This window comes from Equus asinus, chromosome 7 (genome assembly GCF_041296235.1).
Source record: "Equus asinus isolate D_3611 breed Donkey chromosome 7, EquAss-T2T_v2, whole genome shotgun sequence".
Classification (NCBI taxonomy): Eukaryota; Metazoa; Chordata; class Mammalia; order Perissodactyla; family Equidae; genus Equus; species Equus asinus.
Genome location: NC_091796.1, coordinates 85,595,557 through 85,613,818, shown reverse-complemented (window position 1 = coordinate 85,613,818; position 18,262 = coordinate 85,595,557). Strand labels below are relative to the sequence as shown.

The window sequence follows — 18,262 nt, the reverse complement described above, 5'->3', positions numbered from 1 at the left end:
CTATTATGTTTGAATTGAAGATGATTTATCTTGCACGTTGTATATAAATTTGGAGTTTTCCAACCTCGTAAACTTTGGAAGTGGCAAAGCTCATAGTCTGCTTTAGTTTATCCTCATAGAATATGAAGATTTCCCAAGTAGGACTTTTTCTTGAAAGACTTAATGCCAAAAAATTATAGCTCTTAAAGGTTACTTTCTTTACTATTAGGAGTGATTATATACTATATATTTTATATCAAATATTTTACAAAGATTAGATTATGATATAATGTAATCTCTGTTATTCTGTTTTCTGTTATTTACATTTTTATACACATTTCTTGGCTCTAAAAGGATATACTGTCCTTCCTAAAGCCGCTTCATTCTCTTAATATTCATATTAACTGTCAATCTGTTTATTTTTTAACTCTTGGAAAGTTTTCAATAATTATATGTAGAATTACAACTTTCACAATCATTCATTATTGCATCATTTAAACTTCAGTTCATTTTTTACTTTCAAAATACAAAGCCCATCAGATTTTCTTTTGGAGTTACATGTGGAAGCTGTAGTATTTGAATGTGAATATTTAGTCATCAACAGTGAATCAGAGTGACATGCCCTATTCGTGTTACTGGCATTGTTAATTGTTAGATATTTATAGGATCATGCTACCATTGATCATGTACGAGGTCAAGGATGCCACACATAACGTTGAAGTAGGCATTTAGCTCTTCGGCCTTTCCAAGTCTCAGACTGAAGCAAACGCTGGTTTTGATTAAATACTGAAGCTAAAGCCTAACTTCAGAGTAAAGCTGGGTGCTCTGTCTACGTAGTGCTTCACTGTAGGTCAGCGCTGTCCAGCAGAGCTTCCTACGATGGTGGGAATGGTCTATATCTGTGCTGTCCGATAGGGTAGCCACTAGTCACATGTAGCTATTGAGCACATGAAAAGTGACGAGTGAACTAAGAACCAGTGCAACTGACAGGTCATATGGCCTCTGGTAAACAAAGAGAAATTAGAAAATAAGAAGTTTCTAATTAAGAAATTTAATTAATTTAAATTTAAATATAAACAACCAAATGTAGCTATTGGCGACTGTATTATATATTGCAGTTATAGATAAACCAAAGAGTGATTTTTGCATCACTCTTTGCCCTTCCTCCATCCCCTCACCCAATCCACGCCCAGAAGGAATCTCTGATAGTGAAGAAGTTAGTTTTTAAGCATGGAAATTCTACTTACAGAGCTACCTCGCCCTTCTAAGGAGACAGAATAGCTCAAAACCTTTCTCTGTTTTTTGTAGCTATCCCATTATCGAGAGCACTTGAACATTCAGGACCCTGAGAAACGAAAAGAATTTCTTAAGACCTGCATTGGGTAAGTATGGGGGAGAAATCTTTTTAAGTATAAGTACTCTTACATGGAGGAATTAGGAGACTAAAAGAAAGTGGAATGGATAGATAGTTGAAGGGAAACGCTAACAGTGGATCATACAGCATCATTAAAGATTGTCTCATTCACTGGTTCCAAATGCTGCTCCCTAATAGAGTTTTCATTGATTGGTGACAAATTGAGAAAAATAAAGACAACATAGAGAGTTTTTTCTTTTTCTTTTTTTTTTTTTCAAGATTTTATTTTTCCTTTTTTTCCCCAGAGCCCCCGGTACATAGTTGTATATTCTTAGTTGTGGGTCCTTCTAGTTGTGGCATGTGGGACGCCACCTCAGCATGGCTTGATGAGCAGTGCCATGTCCGCGCCCAGGATGCGAACCGGTGAAACCCTGGGCTGCCACAACGGAGTGTGCAAACTTAACCACTCGGCCATGGGGCTGGCCCTGAGAGTTTTTTCTAAAGCTAAATTTATTTAATTTGAATGACTTCATTGTATCTGGGATTTTTTTCTCTCCTTTTTTGGTAGTAAAATGGGTTGTAATTTTTTTTTATCACCTTCTATACTAAAATAAAAAGTTGGCAACACTTTATATATTTTTTTCAATATTACTAATTCTTGAAACCTCAAAGTTGAAGAACCACTGATTCAGTGCAAGCTTTCATCCAGAATACAAATCCCTGTAAAAACCAGCCCCACATATTCTTCCAGTGACGGGGCGCTCTCTGCTCTTGGAAGCAGCTCATTTTATTGTTGGACAGCCTTCATTATTGGAAAGTGCGTCCTTATATTGAGCTGAAACTTGCTTCCCTGGATCTTTCCAGACCCATCTAGCGTCACCCAGTAAGTAGGGTGTGTGGCAGTAGTGCCAGGTCCACTGCTCCAGGGTCAGTGTTCTCAGTTGTTTCAGTCATTCCTCATGCGACATGATTTCTAGGCTTCACATTTACAAATTTGTCTCTGACAATACAGTCCTTAATTTTAATGTTCCAAATAACTGAGCTATGTCATATGGCCTCTAGTAAACAAAGAGAAAAGTTAGAACAGTGAAATAACTGGAACTATTGCTGTCTCCCTTTATCTCTTCTAACAAGTGGCTGTGGCTCACACTTATCTGGGACAGTATAATTGAATTTTCAGAATTCTTCCCGGAATGAGTAAAGTAGGGGAATAAGGCAGCACTTTCTAAAGGATAGATCTGTGAGCTGGGAGCTTAAAATCTGGCTTGTGTTCTGGGCCTTACCCATTGACTTACCATATGACTGTTAGGCAAGACACTGTTTGTCCCTCAACTTCTTCATCAATATGATGTACTGTTGAAGATGGGACCCTTGACATTTGTGGAGATCTTAACCAATTTACAAATGTACCACCATGCCATGTAATTTAATTTTACCTTATTGCTCTGCAATAAAAAATGGCTAACAGATGTAAGTGCCCCTTAAGGAGAGTTAAGTATTGACATTGAGCAATGACATGAACCGCAGTGCTTCCCTGGGATGTGTATGATGGACAGTTCACTAGGCCCACTCGCTAGCTAATGTGACTCATTCACCAAATGTTCCAACTCCCACAATGAGAGGACTCTAATTAATTCCTCAGCAAAATCACTAATGACTATAGGTATTTTATGGACTTTCAGGATTCCTCTTGAATTGGCAAAACCTTAAATACAAAATCCCAGCCAAAGATGTACTGTACTTTCTGCTTTCTCTCTCTCTGCCTTTCAGGGATGCTGTAAAGGTGAATTGAGATCAGATTTGTGACGCACCGTGAACCTCTTATGCTTACAGTAGTGATTTAGTTTAGTTGGGTTTGTTTCCTATTTGAGTGGAGAAAGAGGCACTAACCTTCTGGCCCTCTGTCAGTTTGCCATTTTCAGCAGAAGATTCTGCACACATTCAAGACCATTACACGCTCCTGGAACGTCAGATCATTATCGAGGTGAGACTCCTCATCTCTGCATTTTCTGCTTCAATGCCCGTGCTCAGTGCCATTCAGCATGTAGAAGACTTCTACGCTCTGCCCGTATATGTCATTTCCTGTTACAGTCCCTGAGAGCCTTTCATTTTCTCTCTCTGCATGATAGCTCCCTTCCCTCCATTGTTCTCAGGCATCCCTTTTCTTCTCATCTGCTTTTAAGTTGGAAGTATTTTCTCTTCATCCCAGAACTCTCATTTCCTTGCTACTTCTCTGGTCTTCCTCCATCTAACTTGTCATCATTTTATGAATTTTAAACTCCCCTGGGCTATGCTAGGCAATTTCTTTCTTTTTTCCTTCTTTGCCTCTAGGGTAGGGAACAACTGCTGTAGTATTAAAGGTTTCTCTCCTGCCTCTACTCCATGGACATTGTTCTTTTTTTTTCACTTGGCTTACTCCGCCACAGGCAAATGACCGACATCTAGAAGCAGCGGGACAGACTGAGATCTTCCGGAAGCACCCCCGGAAAGCTTCCATCCTCAACATGCCATTAGTGACAACGCTTTTCTACTCCTGCTTCTACCATTACACGGAGGCTGAGGTACAGGCACAGTGTGAAAGAAAGATCCTGCACACCCTCACTGCACGAGAGGAGCTTAGCTTGAAGCCAGTATTTCGATGTACTCTGTGACCAGTGGGTGCATGTAGTTCTCGGAAATCTACCTAGAATCTCCCTTGGCCCTCAGCAGGGGTGAGCCAAGAGGGGAAAAGGTTTGTGAGGGCCTGCGTGGCTTCCAGTGAGCTGGCAGACTAGCATAGCACATTCCGTCTCACCACTGCTGGTCCCATGGCAGCCTCTGTTCAAAGGTCCATAATTTCAAATGGATTCGCACCATGTAGAGAAGAACAGCAGGTGTTAGGCATCTGTAGGTACTTTTTAAAAAAATTTTTTTGAAGAAGCTTGAATTTAATGATCAATGATCATAGGTGGACATGATCCTAATGATCATAGGATTAGCATAAAATTGGGAAATACTCCATACCTATCCACTCCCGTTAAGCCGGGTTGTGGTGATATCCAGTTAGACCCAGTGGAGCTTTTCTCTTAAATTAATTTCTGGGTTTAAATGGTTACAGAGTGAAGTGTAGAATGTCTGGGTGATGGACTAGAAAATGGGAGATTGGGTGGTATTTGGGCAAGTCAGTAGCACTAAAATTCCTTCTCCACTTTCATCCTAGGGGACATTCAGCAGTCCGATCAACCTGAAGAAGACATTTAAGGTAGATATAAATGGGTCAGTGTTTGGTAACAGTAATAGTAACTACATGGAGTGGATGTTGCTTTACTGTACCTGCACAGTAAGTCCCTCGACGTTCGAGGTCCAAGGTAGAAGGGACCGAGTTCAGGGGAAGGAGAACGCCTCGGCTGGGTGGCCTGCAGCAGTGCGGGGACCGGGAATGAAGGCGTTCTTCATGACCTGAGCGATTTCTGGATTGTAAGGGGTGGAATCAACACCCGGGAGTATTTGTGCCTCTCCTCTCCAGAAGTCTTGAGCACCTCCCCCGCTTAATTTCCCCTGGTCTCTGCGTTCTAGATCCCAGACAAACAGTATGTGCTGACAGCCCTGGCTGCTCGCGCCAAGCTTCGAGCCTGGCATGATGTGGATGCCCTCTTCACCACAAAGGTGAGCCCTGGACTGTTGCGTGCTGCTCACACCACGGAGTTACCGTCTTGCTGTCCCATGCCTCACAGGAGTCTTAAGTTCCAGTTACTGCTTTACAGTTCCCCCCCTACTTTTCATTTTCCCAAATTTCAAACCTAAAGAAAAGTTGAAAGAATAGTATAATGAACAGTAATAGTCTTTATCTACTTCACTAATTTATTAATATTTTTGCCACATTTAGTTTCTCTTTTTCTATGTTTTCTCCATGTGTATAAGAAAAAGAGAAAGCAAATATGCCTTTTTCTTTGCTGAACCACTTGAAAGCAAGTTGCAGACATCATGACACTTCTCCCTTAAATACTTAAGCATTTTCTCATTCGTAACCACAATATTACTATCACTCTCAAGAAATTTAACATTAATATAGTAATATTAGATGTAGTCTATATTTAAAATAGCTCTTAGGGGCTGGCCCCGTGGCCAAGTGGTTAAGTTCACGCGCTCTGCTTCGGCAGCTCAGGGTTTCCCCAGTTCAGATCCTGGGTGCGGACATGGCACAGCTCATCAAGCCATGCTGAGGCGGCGTCCCACATGCCACAACTAGAAGGACCCACAACTAAAAAAATATATATACACAACTATGTACCAGGGGTCTTTGGGGAGAAAAAGGAAAAAAAAAATAGCTCTTTAGCGCTGTTTTGTGTTCATTTTTGTGTTTGCTGTCAGGATTTAATCAAAGATCTTGCATTACATCTGGTGATCATGTCTCTACTGATTTACATTTTAAGTATCCATTTTTCGATTATGGATTTGAGAATTTTCTGTTTTTCCATTTTGTTAGTTATGTAATTAGCTGTGTTAACTACCAGAGCAATACATGCATGCGTCAAAATGAAATACTCTATGAAAATATAGAGGAAAGACTGAAGTTCTCTTCCATTGACCACCTGCTTCTATCTCACTCCCTTCCTCAAGGGAAACGCTGTTAAAAATTTGATTGGTAGCTTTCCAGAACTTTCCTCGTGAATTTACAAATACACCTCTTTATATAAATATAAAGATGTAGAGGATAAGATTTTTCTACCCAGATAAGTTCATACTACAAGTATTACTAAGTAAATTGCTTATTTCATTTAACTGTGTTTCACAGACTTTTTTCCTGCGTTACTGCCTCCAGATCTAAGAACTTATTTCATACCTCTGACTCCTTTCTACCCCTTTAAGTTCCTTGACTTTTCTTTTTTCTTTTTCTTTTTTTTTTTTTAAGATTGGCACCTGGGCTAACAACTGTTGCCAATCTTTTTTTTTTTTTTTCCCCTGCTTTATCTCCCCAAATCCGCCCTGTACATAGTTGTATATCTTAGTTGCAGGTCCTTCTAGTTGTGGGATGTGGGATGCCGCCTCAACGTGGCCTGATGAGTGGTGCCATGTTCGCCCCCAGGATCCGAACCCTGGGCTGCTGCAGCGGAGTGCTCAAACTTAACCACTCAGCCATGGAGCCGGCCCCTCCTTGACTTTTCTGAAAAGCTCATCTCTTTTCATTTCTCTACCCACCACCTCCCATCCATCCACTCTCACCACCATGTTATTCTGCTCTGACCATAAAATGTAGGGGGACTAGCTCAGAGTGTGTCGAGTATGTCTGGCCTAGCTACTGCTGCCCCACCTTCCTTTTTCAGAACTGGCTGGGCTACACCAAGAAGAGAGCACCCATTGGCTTCCATCGAGTTGTGGAAATTTTGCATAAGAACAGTGCCCCTGTCCAGGTAATGGTTCCTAAAGAGAGTTGGGTACAGGATCCTCTTGTAGACCTAACTTTTAGTCTCTTACTGGTCAGTGATGGTAGACTTGACCTGCTCTGGTCTTATCTTAAAGGCAACATAATGGCTGTACTGGATCTTGAGATAGAAAAGGCCAGAGAGGGAAGTTCTCCTCTGCCCTGTAGAAGTAATCCTAGATGGCTCTCTCTGAGGGATGTCTACGGTGTTTAGCCCGTGTGGACCACTGACACACCGTTCAAATGACACAGAAGGAGAGCTCACTGAGAAAGGACATCAAGGAGAAATGGGCACAGCACTGGATCAGATCTAGAGTGTGCCTGCTGCTGGCATAAGGCTCTAGGATAAGGAAGAATGCACTCTTCCCTTCTCCACTGGGGGAACATGGAAACACTGCATGGAATCTACCTCATTTCCCATTGCAGAACTAATCCTGTGGTTGATGATGCGAGTTGGAGATGTCAGATTTTGAACTCTTCTGCCTTCTTCAGAAATCTTTTTCTACCTTTTAGAGCTCTGTGTTTTATGGGTCTGAGAATGATAAGTCAGAAGTACCTCTTCCCACAGATATTACAGGAGTATGTCAATCTGGTGGAAGATGTGGACACAAAGTTGAACTTAGCCACCAAGTTCAAGTGCCATGATGTCGTCATTGATGTAAGTCCCCAAGAAAGAACCCTGAATTAGACCCTCAGCAAAAAGTGGGGTTTATTCGCTGTCCTCCATCCTGAGATGCTTCCATCAGTTTTGACTTAATGGACAAAATGGTCTGGCAAGAGGTAGTTTGGAGACCAGCATGCCTGTATTATTTTCCCAGCCCTCTGGCTGATTTCTTTGCTTTTATAAATTTGTTGCACTCGGAGAATTCATAGACTGAATCAAGCCACATAAGCTCTGTAGACTTCTCTCCAGCATGAAGTTCTGCGGGAGCTTGACCCCACTTTCATTTCACTATAGCCTCCTGGCCTCTCCTTGAACCTTGGCTCAAAGTGGGAGTGACAAAAAGAAAAGGGCCTTCATAGAGAAGGCTAATGGGGGTTTGTGTTGTGTGTTTTGGTGTACAGACTTGCCGGGACCTGAAGGACCGTCAGCAGTTGTTAGCATATAGGAGTAAGGTGGATAAAGGATCTGCAGAGGAGGAGAAGATTGATGCCATTCTCCACAGCTCGGTGAGCAGCTCCAGCTTACCCTCCGGCAGTCTCAGGAGACAGTTCACAAAGTAGCATCAAGGAGACATTCCCAAGGCCTGGGTGGGATTGCAGTTAGCTGAGCCACATGGAAGTAAGGGTCTCCTGTGGGACTAAAGGTCAAAGGCACTACTTTGAGCAGGAGAAATTACTCCTGAGATGTGGGATGATATAAGGGTAATCTGGGGAGCTTGGGCTGAGACTTCACTGTAATGTTCTGATAATTGTTAAACATAGCATGTAGGAGGGACTAACTGCTGGAAGTATAGAGCGAAATGTTACAGATTCAGAATATCTAGACGGTATAGTTTCCTGGGGCTGGATATGACCTACCTGGGGGAAATAAAACAGTTTGGGTGAAATAGGTTTTAGCTATTTGGGGAACACGTCTGGCTAGTCTCTCATAGCATGAAATTGCTGAGCTTTTTGTTAATATGGAGCTTAGTTCCCCATTAGATATTTTGGGACCTACCCTAGGGTCATCTAAAGCTAGTGGGACCTGAGGAGGGCAGAACCAAAATAAATGCCCTAAATCAGGCTTGTAAGATACCGCATGGGTGTTTAATCCATCTCTGAATAATTGCTAGCTGTGAGCCTTGTTTTATTGCATTCCCTCTGCCTCTCTGTAGGGATCAGTGAAAACTGATCATTGTTTGTTCTTTCCACAGCAAATTCGATGGAAGAATTAAATGGCATTAGCTACCCTGAAAGCTGCCTCATTTCTTCCTTTCCTACCTGTGAAAGTAGAGAGTGCTCTTCTGTGGGAGAGTTCCAGCATCACATCGTTTGGGCCCGAGGTCAGCAGGCAGTACCTGCTTCCTCTTGGGACAGAAGCCAGCGCCTGGGCACAGACAGCTACAGACAGACCTTCTGTCCAAGGCCATCATCTAAGGGCCAAGACCTAAAGCTTTGACTTATGAGAAGGATTCTCTCCACCTGGTGCTCACGTGAAGGTGGGAGTGATTTCTAGATTGAGCCCATATTGGGCAAGATCTCTCTTGGTCTGAGAAACGTGACTGCTCCAGAAAATAAGTCTCCTAGACTCAGAGGTACAGGTGTCATAGGGTGGCCTCTCCATTCCCTCAGCTAATTGTGACCCTGGACTTGGTGCTGAACATTGGCAGTTTGCTCTGAATGAAGTCAGCACAGAACTGAAATGGCTCTCTCCCAGGGGCCTCAAGAAGGGCTGCCGGTGTTGCCAGGACCTGCTGGAGGCGCCCTCACCCCAGACTGCACAGAGCCCTCCCTGTTATGACAGAGATTGCCCAGACGTTGTGTTTCTTCAGCCAGCGTCCATCTGCCGCCCCAGTCTACCCTCTGTCCAAAAGCTTGATTTCCTCTCTGACCTGCACACTGAGATGGCCTTGTGTGAATGATGAGAACATCCCCCTTACCTTTTCCTCTACTTCTCCCACCCCAGACCCATAACCTTATATGGAGCTTGGATTCAGCAGTGCTGGACAGCTCTCCCTTTATGCATAAATGTCGTTATTTTACTAGGAGCTTCCAGAAGTTTCACCAGGGCTAAACTCAGCAGCATTTTTGACTCTTAGGATATTAAGATGGAGGTTTTAGTTTCACACTTGGTTTTCAAGAGAATATTCTGTAATGCTAGATTCTTGCCCTCTACCAATATTAGCCTCTCTTCTCTGTGACTGAACTGGGTTTCCTGGACACGTCTAGTCTCCTAATAAAGCTGTTTCTTCCTTGGTGCCTTCTCTTTCTCTCCTGGTTGTTCTGTGCAGAATAATGAAATAATTGCCCTGTCTCTTGGGACCACTACAAGTCTGCCTCAGTCACTGCATTCAGCAGCCTATCAACACATGTTCGGTTTTGGAGTAACTGCTTATGGGAAAGCAGGGCCGTGTGGTTAACAGAGGGAGCACTGAGCTGGGAGACTAAAGACCTGGCCTCTTGTCCCAGCTCTACCACTGTCAAGCTGTGTGACGCTGGGTGAGTCCCTTTCTCTCTGGACTCGTTATCTTCATCTGTAATAGGAGGGCGTGATTCTCTCAGAGCTTATCTATGTTCCTGTGACTGGAGTGGGTGAAGTGGTGGGAGGAAAAGAGAAGATGCTCATACGGAGGCACACGGCATGCTTTAGGGCAATGTGGTTCTCACCTGGAGGCAATTTTGCCCCCAGGAGATGTGTGTCAATGTCTGGAGACACTTTTTGTTGCACAACTGGATGGTGCCACTGGCATCTAGTGGATACAGGCAAGGGATGCTGCTAAACATCCTGCGATGCACGAGACAGCCCCTACAATGGGGAATTATCCTTCCCAAAACGTCAGGAATACCAATGCTGAGAAACACTGCTTTAAAGGAACCAGACTCCAACTTTTGCTCCTCCTCTTTGTAATCCCCTTTGCAAATTCCAGGTAACCTCACATTTCGTTCCTTTCCTGATCATCTCTCTTGCTAATAAGGAAACAGGAGCTTAATTTGCTAAGTTGTGCTAAAGTTATTGGCTCATCTTCAGAGAAACAGTTGTAACTTTATTAACTAGTCTATCAGGGTTCATTTAGAGAAGCAGATTGCTAGGAGTCAATTGTTCCCTCTCTCTCTCGCATCTGTATGTGGGATTCATTACAGGGATTTGACCTTACTCAAGTATGGCAGTTGGTTAAACAGTCTCTGGAAGGTTGTCTTCATGTCTGGCAGTAGAGCTGGAAATCCATAGGGCAGACAGTAGGGAAGGGAAGAAGGGTATAAAGTGAGGGAGAGCAGGGACAGCCTGGAGCCCATGGGAATGGACGGGAACCTGTGTCAGTGTCAGTTCTTACTGCTTGCAACCTTGATGAAAGGGGTGTCCTGCAGAAGCTAGCTGGTGGTCTTTGTCACAGAGCTCAACACCCCTGGGCCAGGAGTGTGAGAAGCTGCGGGAAGACCCAGAGGAAGGTGTCGCAGGCTCAGCTGCTACCCCAACCAACAGAGTCACCAGCAGTTAACTGAAGTGCCTGCCGACCTTGCAAGCATAACTACAAAGTGGCTGCTGTTTCACTTCCACCCTCCAGATCTTGCACAAAAATCTTTATGCATTCTCACTGGAAACATACAGGGAAGGGAATTCTGGCAAATCTAGGTCAGCCTAGCCAACTTGACATATTACAAAGCCATAACCACTGAATCCCCAGTTTTGAGAATGTGTAAGTGAAGGATGGGCCTAGGATCCATGTTGGTACAAGTTAACTGGTGCTGTGCTTGTCATGCTGACCTGGGAAGTGTTGAGCCGTTCTTTCCTTTAGAGCAGGAAACTTCACTTGCAACATTTTAGTCTAAGGAAGTGTTTGTTAGACTTGAGAACTTGCACGTGCCTCAGTTCAAGTGCTGGAGACTGCTTTTAAAGAGATTGAGAGGGTGACATAACAGCCCTCCTCTAAAAACGATTAAAGAAGGCAGACATCAAAAGTCACGTATTGTATGATTCCCTTCATATGAAATATCCAGAAAAGGTAAATCCATAGAGACAAAAGCAGATTGGTGATTGCCAGGGCCTGAGGGCAGGTGGGGAATGGGAGGACAGTAATCCCTCCTTATCCACAGTTTCGCTTTCTGAGGTTTCAGTTACTTGTGGTCAACTGAGGTCCAAAATATTAAATGGAAAATTCCAGAAATAATTTGTAAGTTTTAAATTGCTTGTCGTTCTGCGTGGCGTGATGAAATCTTGTGCTGTCCTGCTGCATCCTGCCCGGGACATGAATCATCCCTTTGTCCAGCTCCAGGCTGTACACACTACCCGCCTGTTAGTCACTAGTAGCTGTCTCGGTTATCAGATCACTGTCTCGGTAGCACAGTGCCTGTGTTCAAGTAGCACTTTACTTAATAATGACCCCCAAGTACAACAGTAGTGATGCTGGCAGTTCGCATATGCCAAAGAGAAGCTATAAAGTACTTCCTTTCAGTGAAAAGGTGAAAGTTCTCAATATGGGAAGAAAAAAATCGTTGTCTGAGGTTGCTAAGATCTACAGTAACTTTTATTACAGTGTATTGTTATAATGGTTCTATCTTATTATTAGTTGTTAGTCTCTTACTGTGCCTAATTTATAAATTAAACTTTATCATAGGTGTGTATGTATAGGAAAAAACGTAGTATATGTAGGATTCAGCACTATTCACAGTTTCAGGCATCCGCTGGAGCTCTTGGAACGTATCTCCCAAGGACAAGAGGGGACTCTTGTAAATGCTTAATTGGTGTAGGACTTCCTTTGTGGGGAATGAAAATGTTTTGGAGCTAGAGAGAGGTCGTGGTTCCACAATGTTGTGAATGTACTGAATAGTTCATTTTAATTGGCTGTGTTATGTGAATTTCACTTCAAAATTTTTTAATTTACAAAGAGGATTAGAGATGAGTAGTTTTGAATTCTATCTCAATTTCGCCATTGCTATAAAATAGATTAGTTTTGAATATCTTTGATTTCTGTTTTTCCAACTTTATTGAGGTATAATTGACAAATAAAAGTGGTTTATATTTAACCTGTCCAATGTGATGACTTGATGTGCATTGTGAACTGATTATCACAATCAAGTTAATTAACATATCCTCACCTCGCATGGTTACTTTTGTGTGTGTGGTGAGAACACTTAAGATCTACTCTCTTAGCAAGTTTCAGGTATGCGGTAGAGTATTAACTCCAGTCGTGTTGCTGTACATTAGATCCCCAGAACATATTCATCTTATTCATTGATTTCTTAAACACAAAAAGTTGGGGTTGGAAAAATAACTCCTTGAGTAGTGCTAAGATCTGTACGATATTCCAGTCTGCAAAAAGTCTAGAAATCCAGACTTTTTCTTGGGAAGAGGAGGGTCCCATACTGTCCTGATGGAGCGCTCCCGGAAGCCATGAAAGGAGTTCATGTCCTCATGTTGCGGTCAGGAAAACCTCTAGGTGGGGCTGGCCCCTTTAAGACTCAGAGACTGAAGTAATCTGGTAGCTAGGAGTCATTATGACAACTTTCTTGGGTAATTCTCCCTGGAAATGTAGATCCTACCCTCCAGGGCCAGAAGTACTGAGGAGGAGCCATCTTCTGAGTTTGGTTGGTAAGAGATATATGTAGATGAGCTTACACATCTCTGGCTTCATGTTCTTTTTCTTGTTTTTGCTGAGGAATGTTTGCCCTGAGCTAACATCTGTTGCCAATCTTCCCCTATTTTGTATGTGAGCCACCACCACAGCATGGCCACTGACAGACAAGTGGTGTGGGTCTGCCCCCAGGAACCAAACCTGGGCCACCAAAGCAGAGCCAAACTGAACCACTAGACCACTGGGGCTGGCCCTCTGGCTTCATTTTCTAAAACCTAGATGTCCCTGCCCGAGACAGGAGACCGTGATATTTAGTTTGGGGTCTTTTCTACCCTATGGGGAAACACAGTTTAGTGAAAGGGAAGAATTTCTTTGAAGTGTGATCTGAGTGAGTGTTCAGCCCTATTTCTAAAATCTAGGAGGGAATGGAAGGGAGAAGGTCCTGGCCCAGGAGCACCTGTGAAACCCATTGCTAATGCAAATGCATCAGCTGAAAAAAGTGCCCATAGCCTATGCAGAGGAACATTACTTTGGATTTTTGTTCACGTTTTTCATGAATCCAGGTTTTCCTGATTCATGGGTAGCCAGTGCTTGGGAATCCTCCAGGCCTCAAACTCAGATGGAGAAGCGGATGAGAGCCGCAGGTCAGAACTGGAAGGGGAGAGGTGCTTTAGCCCGTCATCACGAGAGCTTGTGACTTGGGCACTCACACTCTGCTGCGCAGACTCCCTCTTCTTCCAGGACAGGGAACCAAATTGATTGGTATCTGTCGCTGCAGGAGATGGTGGCTTGGAAATGGACTTGCTAAAGGACCTTGAGTCCCTGCAGTTTGAGTATGGGGTTCAAGAGGAAGACCACTGCTGGCTGTATTTGCAGGGCCGTTCTCGGGGGCTCATGATCAAGGCCTGTGCCCACGCAACCTTCTTCTGCAAGCTACTCTGTAATTTGAGGTAAGCTAGATCTCCGAGGTCAGGCAGATGGAGAAGAATCTCACTGTGGAGAATCCAAATGACTTAAACTGTTTATATTGGAGGATAACTTTGGCAGGGGGAGTGTCTTCCTACCTTTTCCAACCCACAGTCAATCATTCCTGGTCTGAAAGCACCAGGGAAATGCATAGCAGGTTCCCTTGGCTGTCGTTATGTAATAGAGCAAGCTTGCGTGATTTCCTTTCAGTGGGTGAATTGATTAAATGATCAATTCATTCATCCATTCACTCACCACTCATTGGGACCACCAGCTTGTCTTCCACAGCTACCGATGACTAGCTATTCCATAGCTATTGGCTGAAAATGGGGTTGGTTGGTTCTTTGGGGCTGAACTAATAGTGGAATTCTCCCTCAGGAAAGCCACTTGGGACACTGGGGGTCCTTATGGCCAGGTGACTTGCTTGAAACCAAGAATACTGATTGGCAGAGAAGCTCTTAGTCTGGCCCTGGCTTCTGATATCTTAGTACAATGTGGCTTCAGATACTTAAATAGGAGCCATGGGAGAGCCAGGTACCTAGGACCAGGATCCTGGATTCTAAAACTCCAGGTTACTCCTGGAGCATTTGTCCCCGCCTCAGTCAACTTGTCTCTGAATTAGATCAACTCTTAGATGGTGGGACTAGATCTGAACTGAACATGTTACAGATACAGCAAGGAGGCAGGCTGCTCACTGAGCTTGCTAAATGGCTGACTGGTAAGGATGCACAGACCTACTGGTTGCATCCCACATGGGTGGTGAGAAACTAATATGTGAAACCTCCAGGAGGCATTTTCTATTTGGAAGGATCAGGCACTGAGAGAAAACGCTCTCCTTTTAACCAAGCCTTCAATAGAATGGGGCTTGTGATGCTTATCTAGAAACTCTAAAGCTTTAAGACTCCAATTTTTACAGAAATACAGACTGTAAGATTGTCATATAACAACATAAAACAATCCCTTATGTATTCAGTGTGTGTTCACCTTGGGCCAAGGAAACAGATCCAGAACCAACAGTCAGTGAACCTCTGGAAAGAGTGGCCTCAAACCTTTGATCCTCAATTTCTCAGATCTGTTTTCCCTTATAAACCATTTACTTTTAGAAATCATAAGATTTGCAAAAAGCTAAGTTACCTAATTTCCTGGATCTGTACAGAACTGAACTAGCAAACTGGAACGAGTAGGTGTACAGTAGGAAAGGGGTGCCCTTATCCTGATAGCGATGACGCTGACAGCTGTCTGCATAGGAAACAACCCATGGAGGAACCGGCCCACAGTGTTCCCAGACGATGTCTGATAGTGGCTCTTCTCAATGACGGTCCTGAGTCAATGAAATGGTTAGATATTCAGACCTTGTGTTTAAGAAGGCAGGGAAATACACAATACATGTAACAAAAAAATGTTCATTTAAAAATGTTTTAAACAAGTATTGGTTCCTTGAAGGAGTATGCTTTACTTTCTGGAAAATTCACTCAGGCGTTGCTGGATAAGTGGCACATAATTGGAATGCCTTATCTCTGAAGTCCTTAAGGTGCCACCATGCTGCCACATGAGAAAGTTAAAGCAGAGAATGTCAGAGGTGGATGGCAAGAAGAGCTACAGGGTGTGCGTGTCCTTATGTATGTGTCTGTGTGTTCATTCCCCAGAGAATCTTTACATGAGAAGCAAACTTCCAAATGTCTCTCAACTGGATCTCTTCACACTCCTGACGATGGTGCATTAAAGGTGGGCATCATTGGAGGCGGCCGCCTTGGGAAGCAGCTGGCTCATGTACTGTTTCAGCTGGTCCCCATCCCTGCTGAAAGTCTGCGGATCTCCACTCGGAGGCCAGAGGCCCTGGGTGAGGAGCAGTGTGTGGTAGGAAGGGGGGCTTGGGTGTGCTTTTAGGTACTGACGAGGACATTTTGAAAGAGTCATTTGAAAGAGGAATCCTTGCATGCAGCATGCTCGTTCTCAGCTTGCCAGCCCTGAGACAAGCTAGAAAGATAGTTTTTTAACGTGTTCCTAAAACAATTTTCTTCTCCACTTAAATGTTTTTTTTTCCTTTTTCTCCCCAAAGCCCCCCAGTACATAGTTGTATATTCTTTGTTGTGGGTCCTTCTAGTGGTGGCATGTGGGACGCTGCCTCAGCATGGTCTGATGAGCAGTGCCATGTCCTTGCCCAGGATTCGAACCAACGAAACACTGGGCCTCCTGCAGCGGAGTGCACGAACTTAACCACTCGGCCACGGGGCCAGCCCCTCCACTTAAATGTTTTATATCCATCTCCCTCCTCTGTGCCTTTGGTGGTGAGATATCTTTCTGGGTCTTTGATACAGAGAAGCTTTCCAAACAGAGTTCAGATCTTCTAACTGGACCACTTAGCAACTGCTAGGTATTAACCAGTTCCAAACATTTAGACTTGTGTTTTTAAAAATAACATTTACTGAATTTTAAGATGCTTTGTAATGATATCATTTGTTAATCTACGGTGAGAGCGATCAGAACAGTGGTTATTTCTGGGGAGATTGAGAAGAGGCCCAAGGGAACTTTCTGAGGAGATGGAAATGTTCTATATCTTGAGAGAGGTATAAGTTACGTGGGTGTATGAATTTGTCAAAAATGAGCAAACTAGGGCCGGCCCAGTGGTGTAGAGGTTAAGTTTGCAGACTCCACTTTGGTGGCCCGGGGATCGTGGGTTCCAATCCCGGACAAGGACCTACACACTGCTCATCAAGCCATGCTGTGGTGGCATCCCACATACAAGAAATAGAGGAAGATTGGCATGGATGTTAGCTCAGGGCCAATCTTCCTCACACACAAAAAAAGAGCAAACTATATACTTCAGATCTGTGTGTTATGCTGTATGTAAATTATACTTCAATGATTTTAAAAATGTAAAATCACATATGTATATTATAGAAAATTTAGAAAATTACTCTATAGGGAAGTAAATAATAACTACCTATAATCTCCTTACCAGAATTATCATTTCCTTCCCATTTTATTCTCTGATTATGTCAGATTATATTCAGTAATTGATACTGTACAAAGTTGTTTGTGTCCTGCTTTTTTCACTTAATGTTTTATGAGCATATTCTCATATTATTTAACATTCTTCAAAATCATGATTTTAAGGTTGTATGGTATTCCAAAGTATGGCTGTATGATAATTTATGTAACTGTGACTTATGTAGTTGGACTTCCTTGTACATAGTTTTAAAAATAATATTACCAAAGAATAGGTACAGCTTTCGTAAGATATAATTTGTATATAATAAACCGCACATTTTTAAAGTGTACGCTTTGACATTTTGACACGAGTATGCACCTGTGGAACCATCAGCGCAATCAAGGTAATGAACTTATTGATCATCCCCAAGTTTCCTTGTAATTTCTCTCTCGCTACCTCCCTGCAGCCCCCCGCCCACGAAACCACTGATCTGAATTCTGTCACCACCGATTAGTTTGCGTTTTCCAGAATATTATCTAAATGGCATCAGTTTGTACTTTTTCTGATCTGACTTTTTTCACCCTGTGTAATTACTTTGAGATATATATCCACGTTGTTTCATGTTGATATTCTTTTTATTTCTGAGTATTTCATTACATGAATAATTCACAGTTTATCTATTCATCTGTTGATGGATATTCAGGTTGTTTCCAGTTTTTGACTATTATGAACATTTGCAAACAAATATTAGTGTGGACAAATGCTTTAATTTTTCTTGGGTAAACACCTGGGGGTGGAATGGCTGGTCATATGGTAGGTATACTTTAATTTTCAAAGAAACTTCTACTATAGGCTTTCAAATTGACCTCCAAAAAAGGTTGTTTAAGAATAAAATACCTTGGGATAAATTTAACCAAGGAAGTGAAAGATCTGTACAACGAAAACTACAAGACCTTCTTGAAAGAAATCGACGACGACATAAAGAGATGGAAAGACATTCCATGTACATGGATTGGAAGAATAAACATAGTTAAAATGTCCATACTACCTAAAGCAATCTACAGATTCAACGTTATCCCAATCAGAATTCCAATGTCATTCTTTACAGAAATTGAACAAAGAATCCTAAAATTCATATGGGGCAACAAAAGACCCCGAATTGCTAAAGCAATCCTGAGAAAGAAGAACAAAGCTAGAGGCATCACAATCCCTGACTTCAAAACACACTACAAAGCTACAGTAATCAAAACAGCATGGTACTGGTACAAAAACAGATGCACAGATCAATGGAACAGAATTGAAAGCCCAGAAATAAAACCACACATCTATGGACAGCTTATCTTTGACAAAGGAGCTGAGGGCATACAATGGAGAAAAGAAAGTCTCTTCAACAAATGGTGCTGAGAAAACTGGACAGC

General features: G+C 42.8%; 2 protein-coding genes across 7 annotated transcripts in view; both read left to right on the top strand.

The window, feature by feature from the left end:
• Positions 1 to 9,640, top strand: part of VIPAS39 (VPS33B interacting protein, apical-basolateral polarity regulator, spe-39 homolog) — a 24,796-nt gene extending 15,156 nt beyond the window's left edge. For all 4 annotated transcript variants that reach the window (XM_044774098.2, XM_044774099.2, XM_070514121.1 and 1 more), the window contains exons 12-20: positions 1,288 to 1,361; positions 3,242 to 3,317; positions 3,760 to 3,894; positions 4,533 to 4,574; positions 4,889 to 4,978; positions 6,637 to 6,723; positions 7,303 to 7,392; positions 7,800 to 7,904; positions 8,591 to 9,640. In XM_044774098.2, coding sequence (XP_044630033.2) covers positions 1,288 to 1,361; positions 3,242 to 3,317; positions 3,760 to 3,894; positions 4,533 to 4,574; positions 4,889 to 4,978; positions 6,637 to 6,723; positions 7,303 to 7,392; positions 7,800 to 7,904; positions 8,591 to 8,611 — 720 coding nt within the window. In that variant the 3' untranslated portion in view covers positions 8,612 to 9,640. The remainder of the gene's footprint in view (positions 1 to 1,287; positions 1,362 to 3,241; positions 3,318 to 3,759; positions 3,895 to 4,532; positions 4,575 to 4,888; positions 4,979 to 6,636; positions 6,724 to 7,302; positions 7,393 to 7,799; positions 7,905 to 8,590) is intronic.
• The window catches only part of NOXRED1 (NADP dependent oxidoreductase domain containing 1), a 21,701-nt gene continuing 12,175 nt past the window's right edge, over positions 8,737 to 18,262 (top strand). For 2 of the 3 annotated variants that reach the window (XR_011504709.1, XM_014840908.3), the window contains exons 1-3: positions 8,737 to 8,875; positions 13,725 to 13,896; positions 15,559 to 15,752. Coding sequence is in view for 2 of the 3 variants with exons in the window: in XM_014840908.3 (XP_014696394.1) it covers positions 8,839 to 8,875; positions 13,725 to 13,896; positions 15,559 to 15,752 (403 nt within the window). In the remaining variant the exon portion in view is untranslated. Of the gene's footprint in view, positions 8,876 to 9,744; positions 9,876 to 13,724; positions 13,897 to 15,558; positions 15,753 to 18,262 lie in introns of those variants that run through there. The other variant, XM_044774100.2, reaches the window with a different exon arrangement.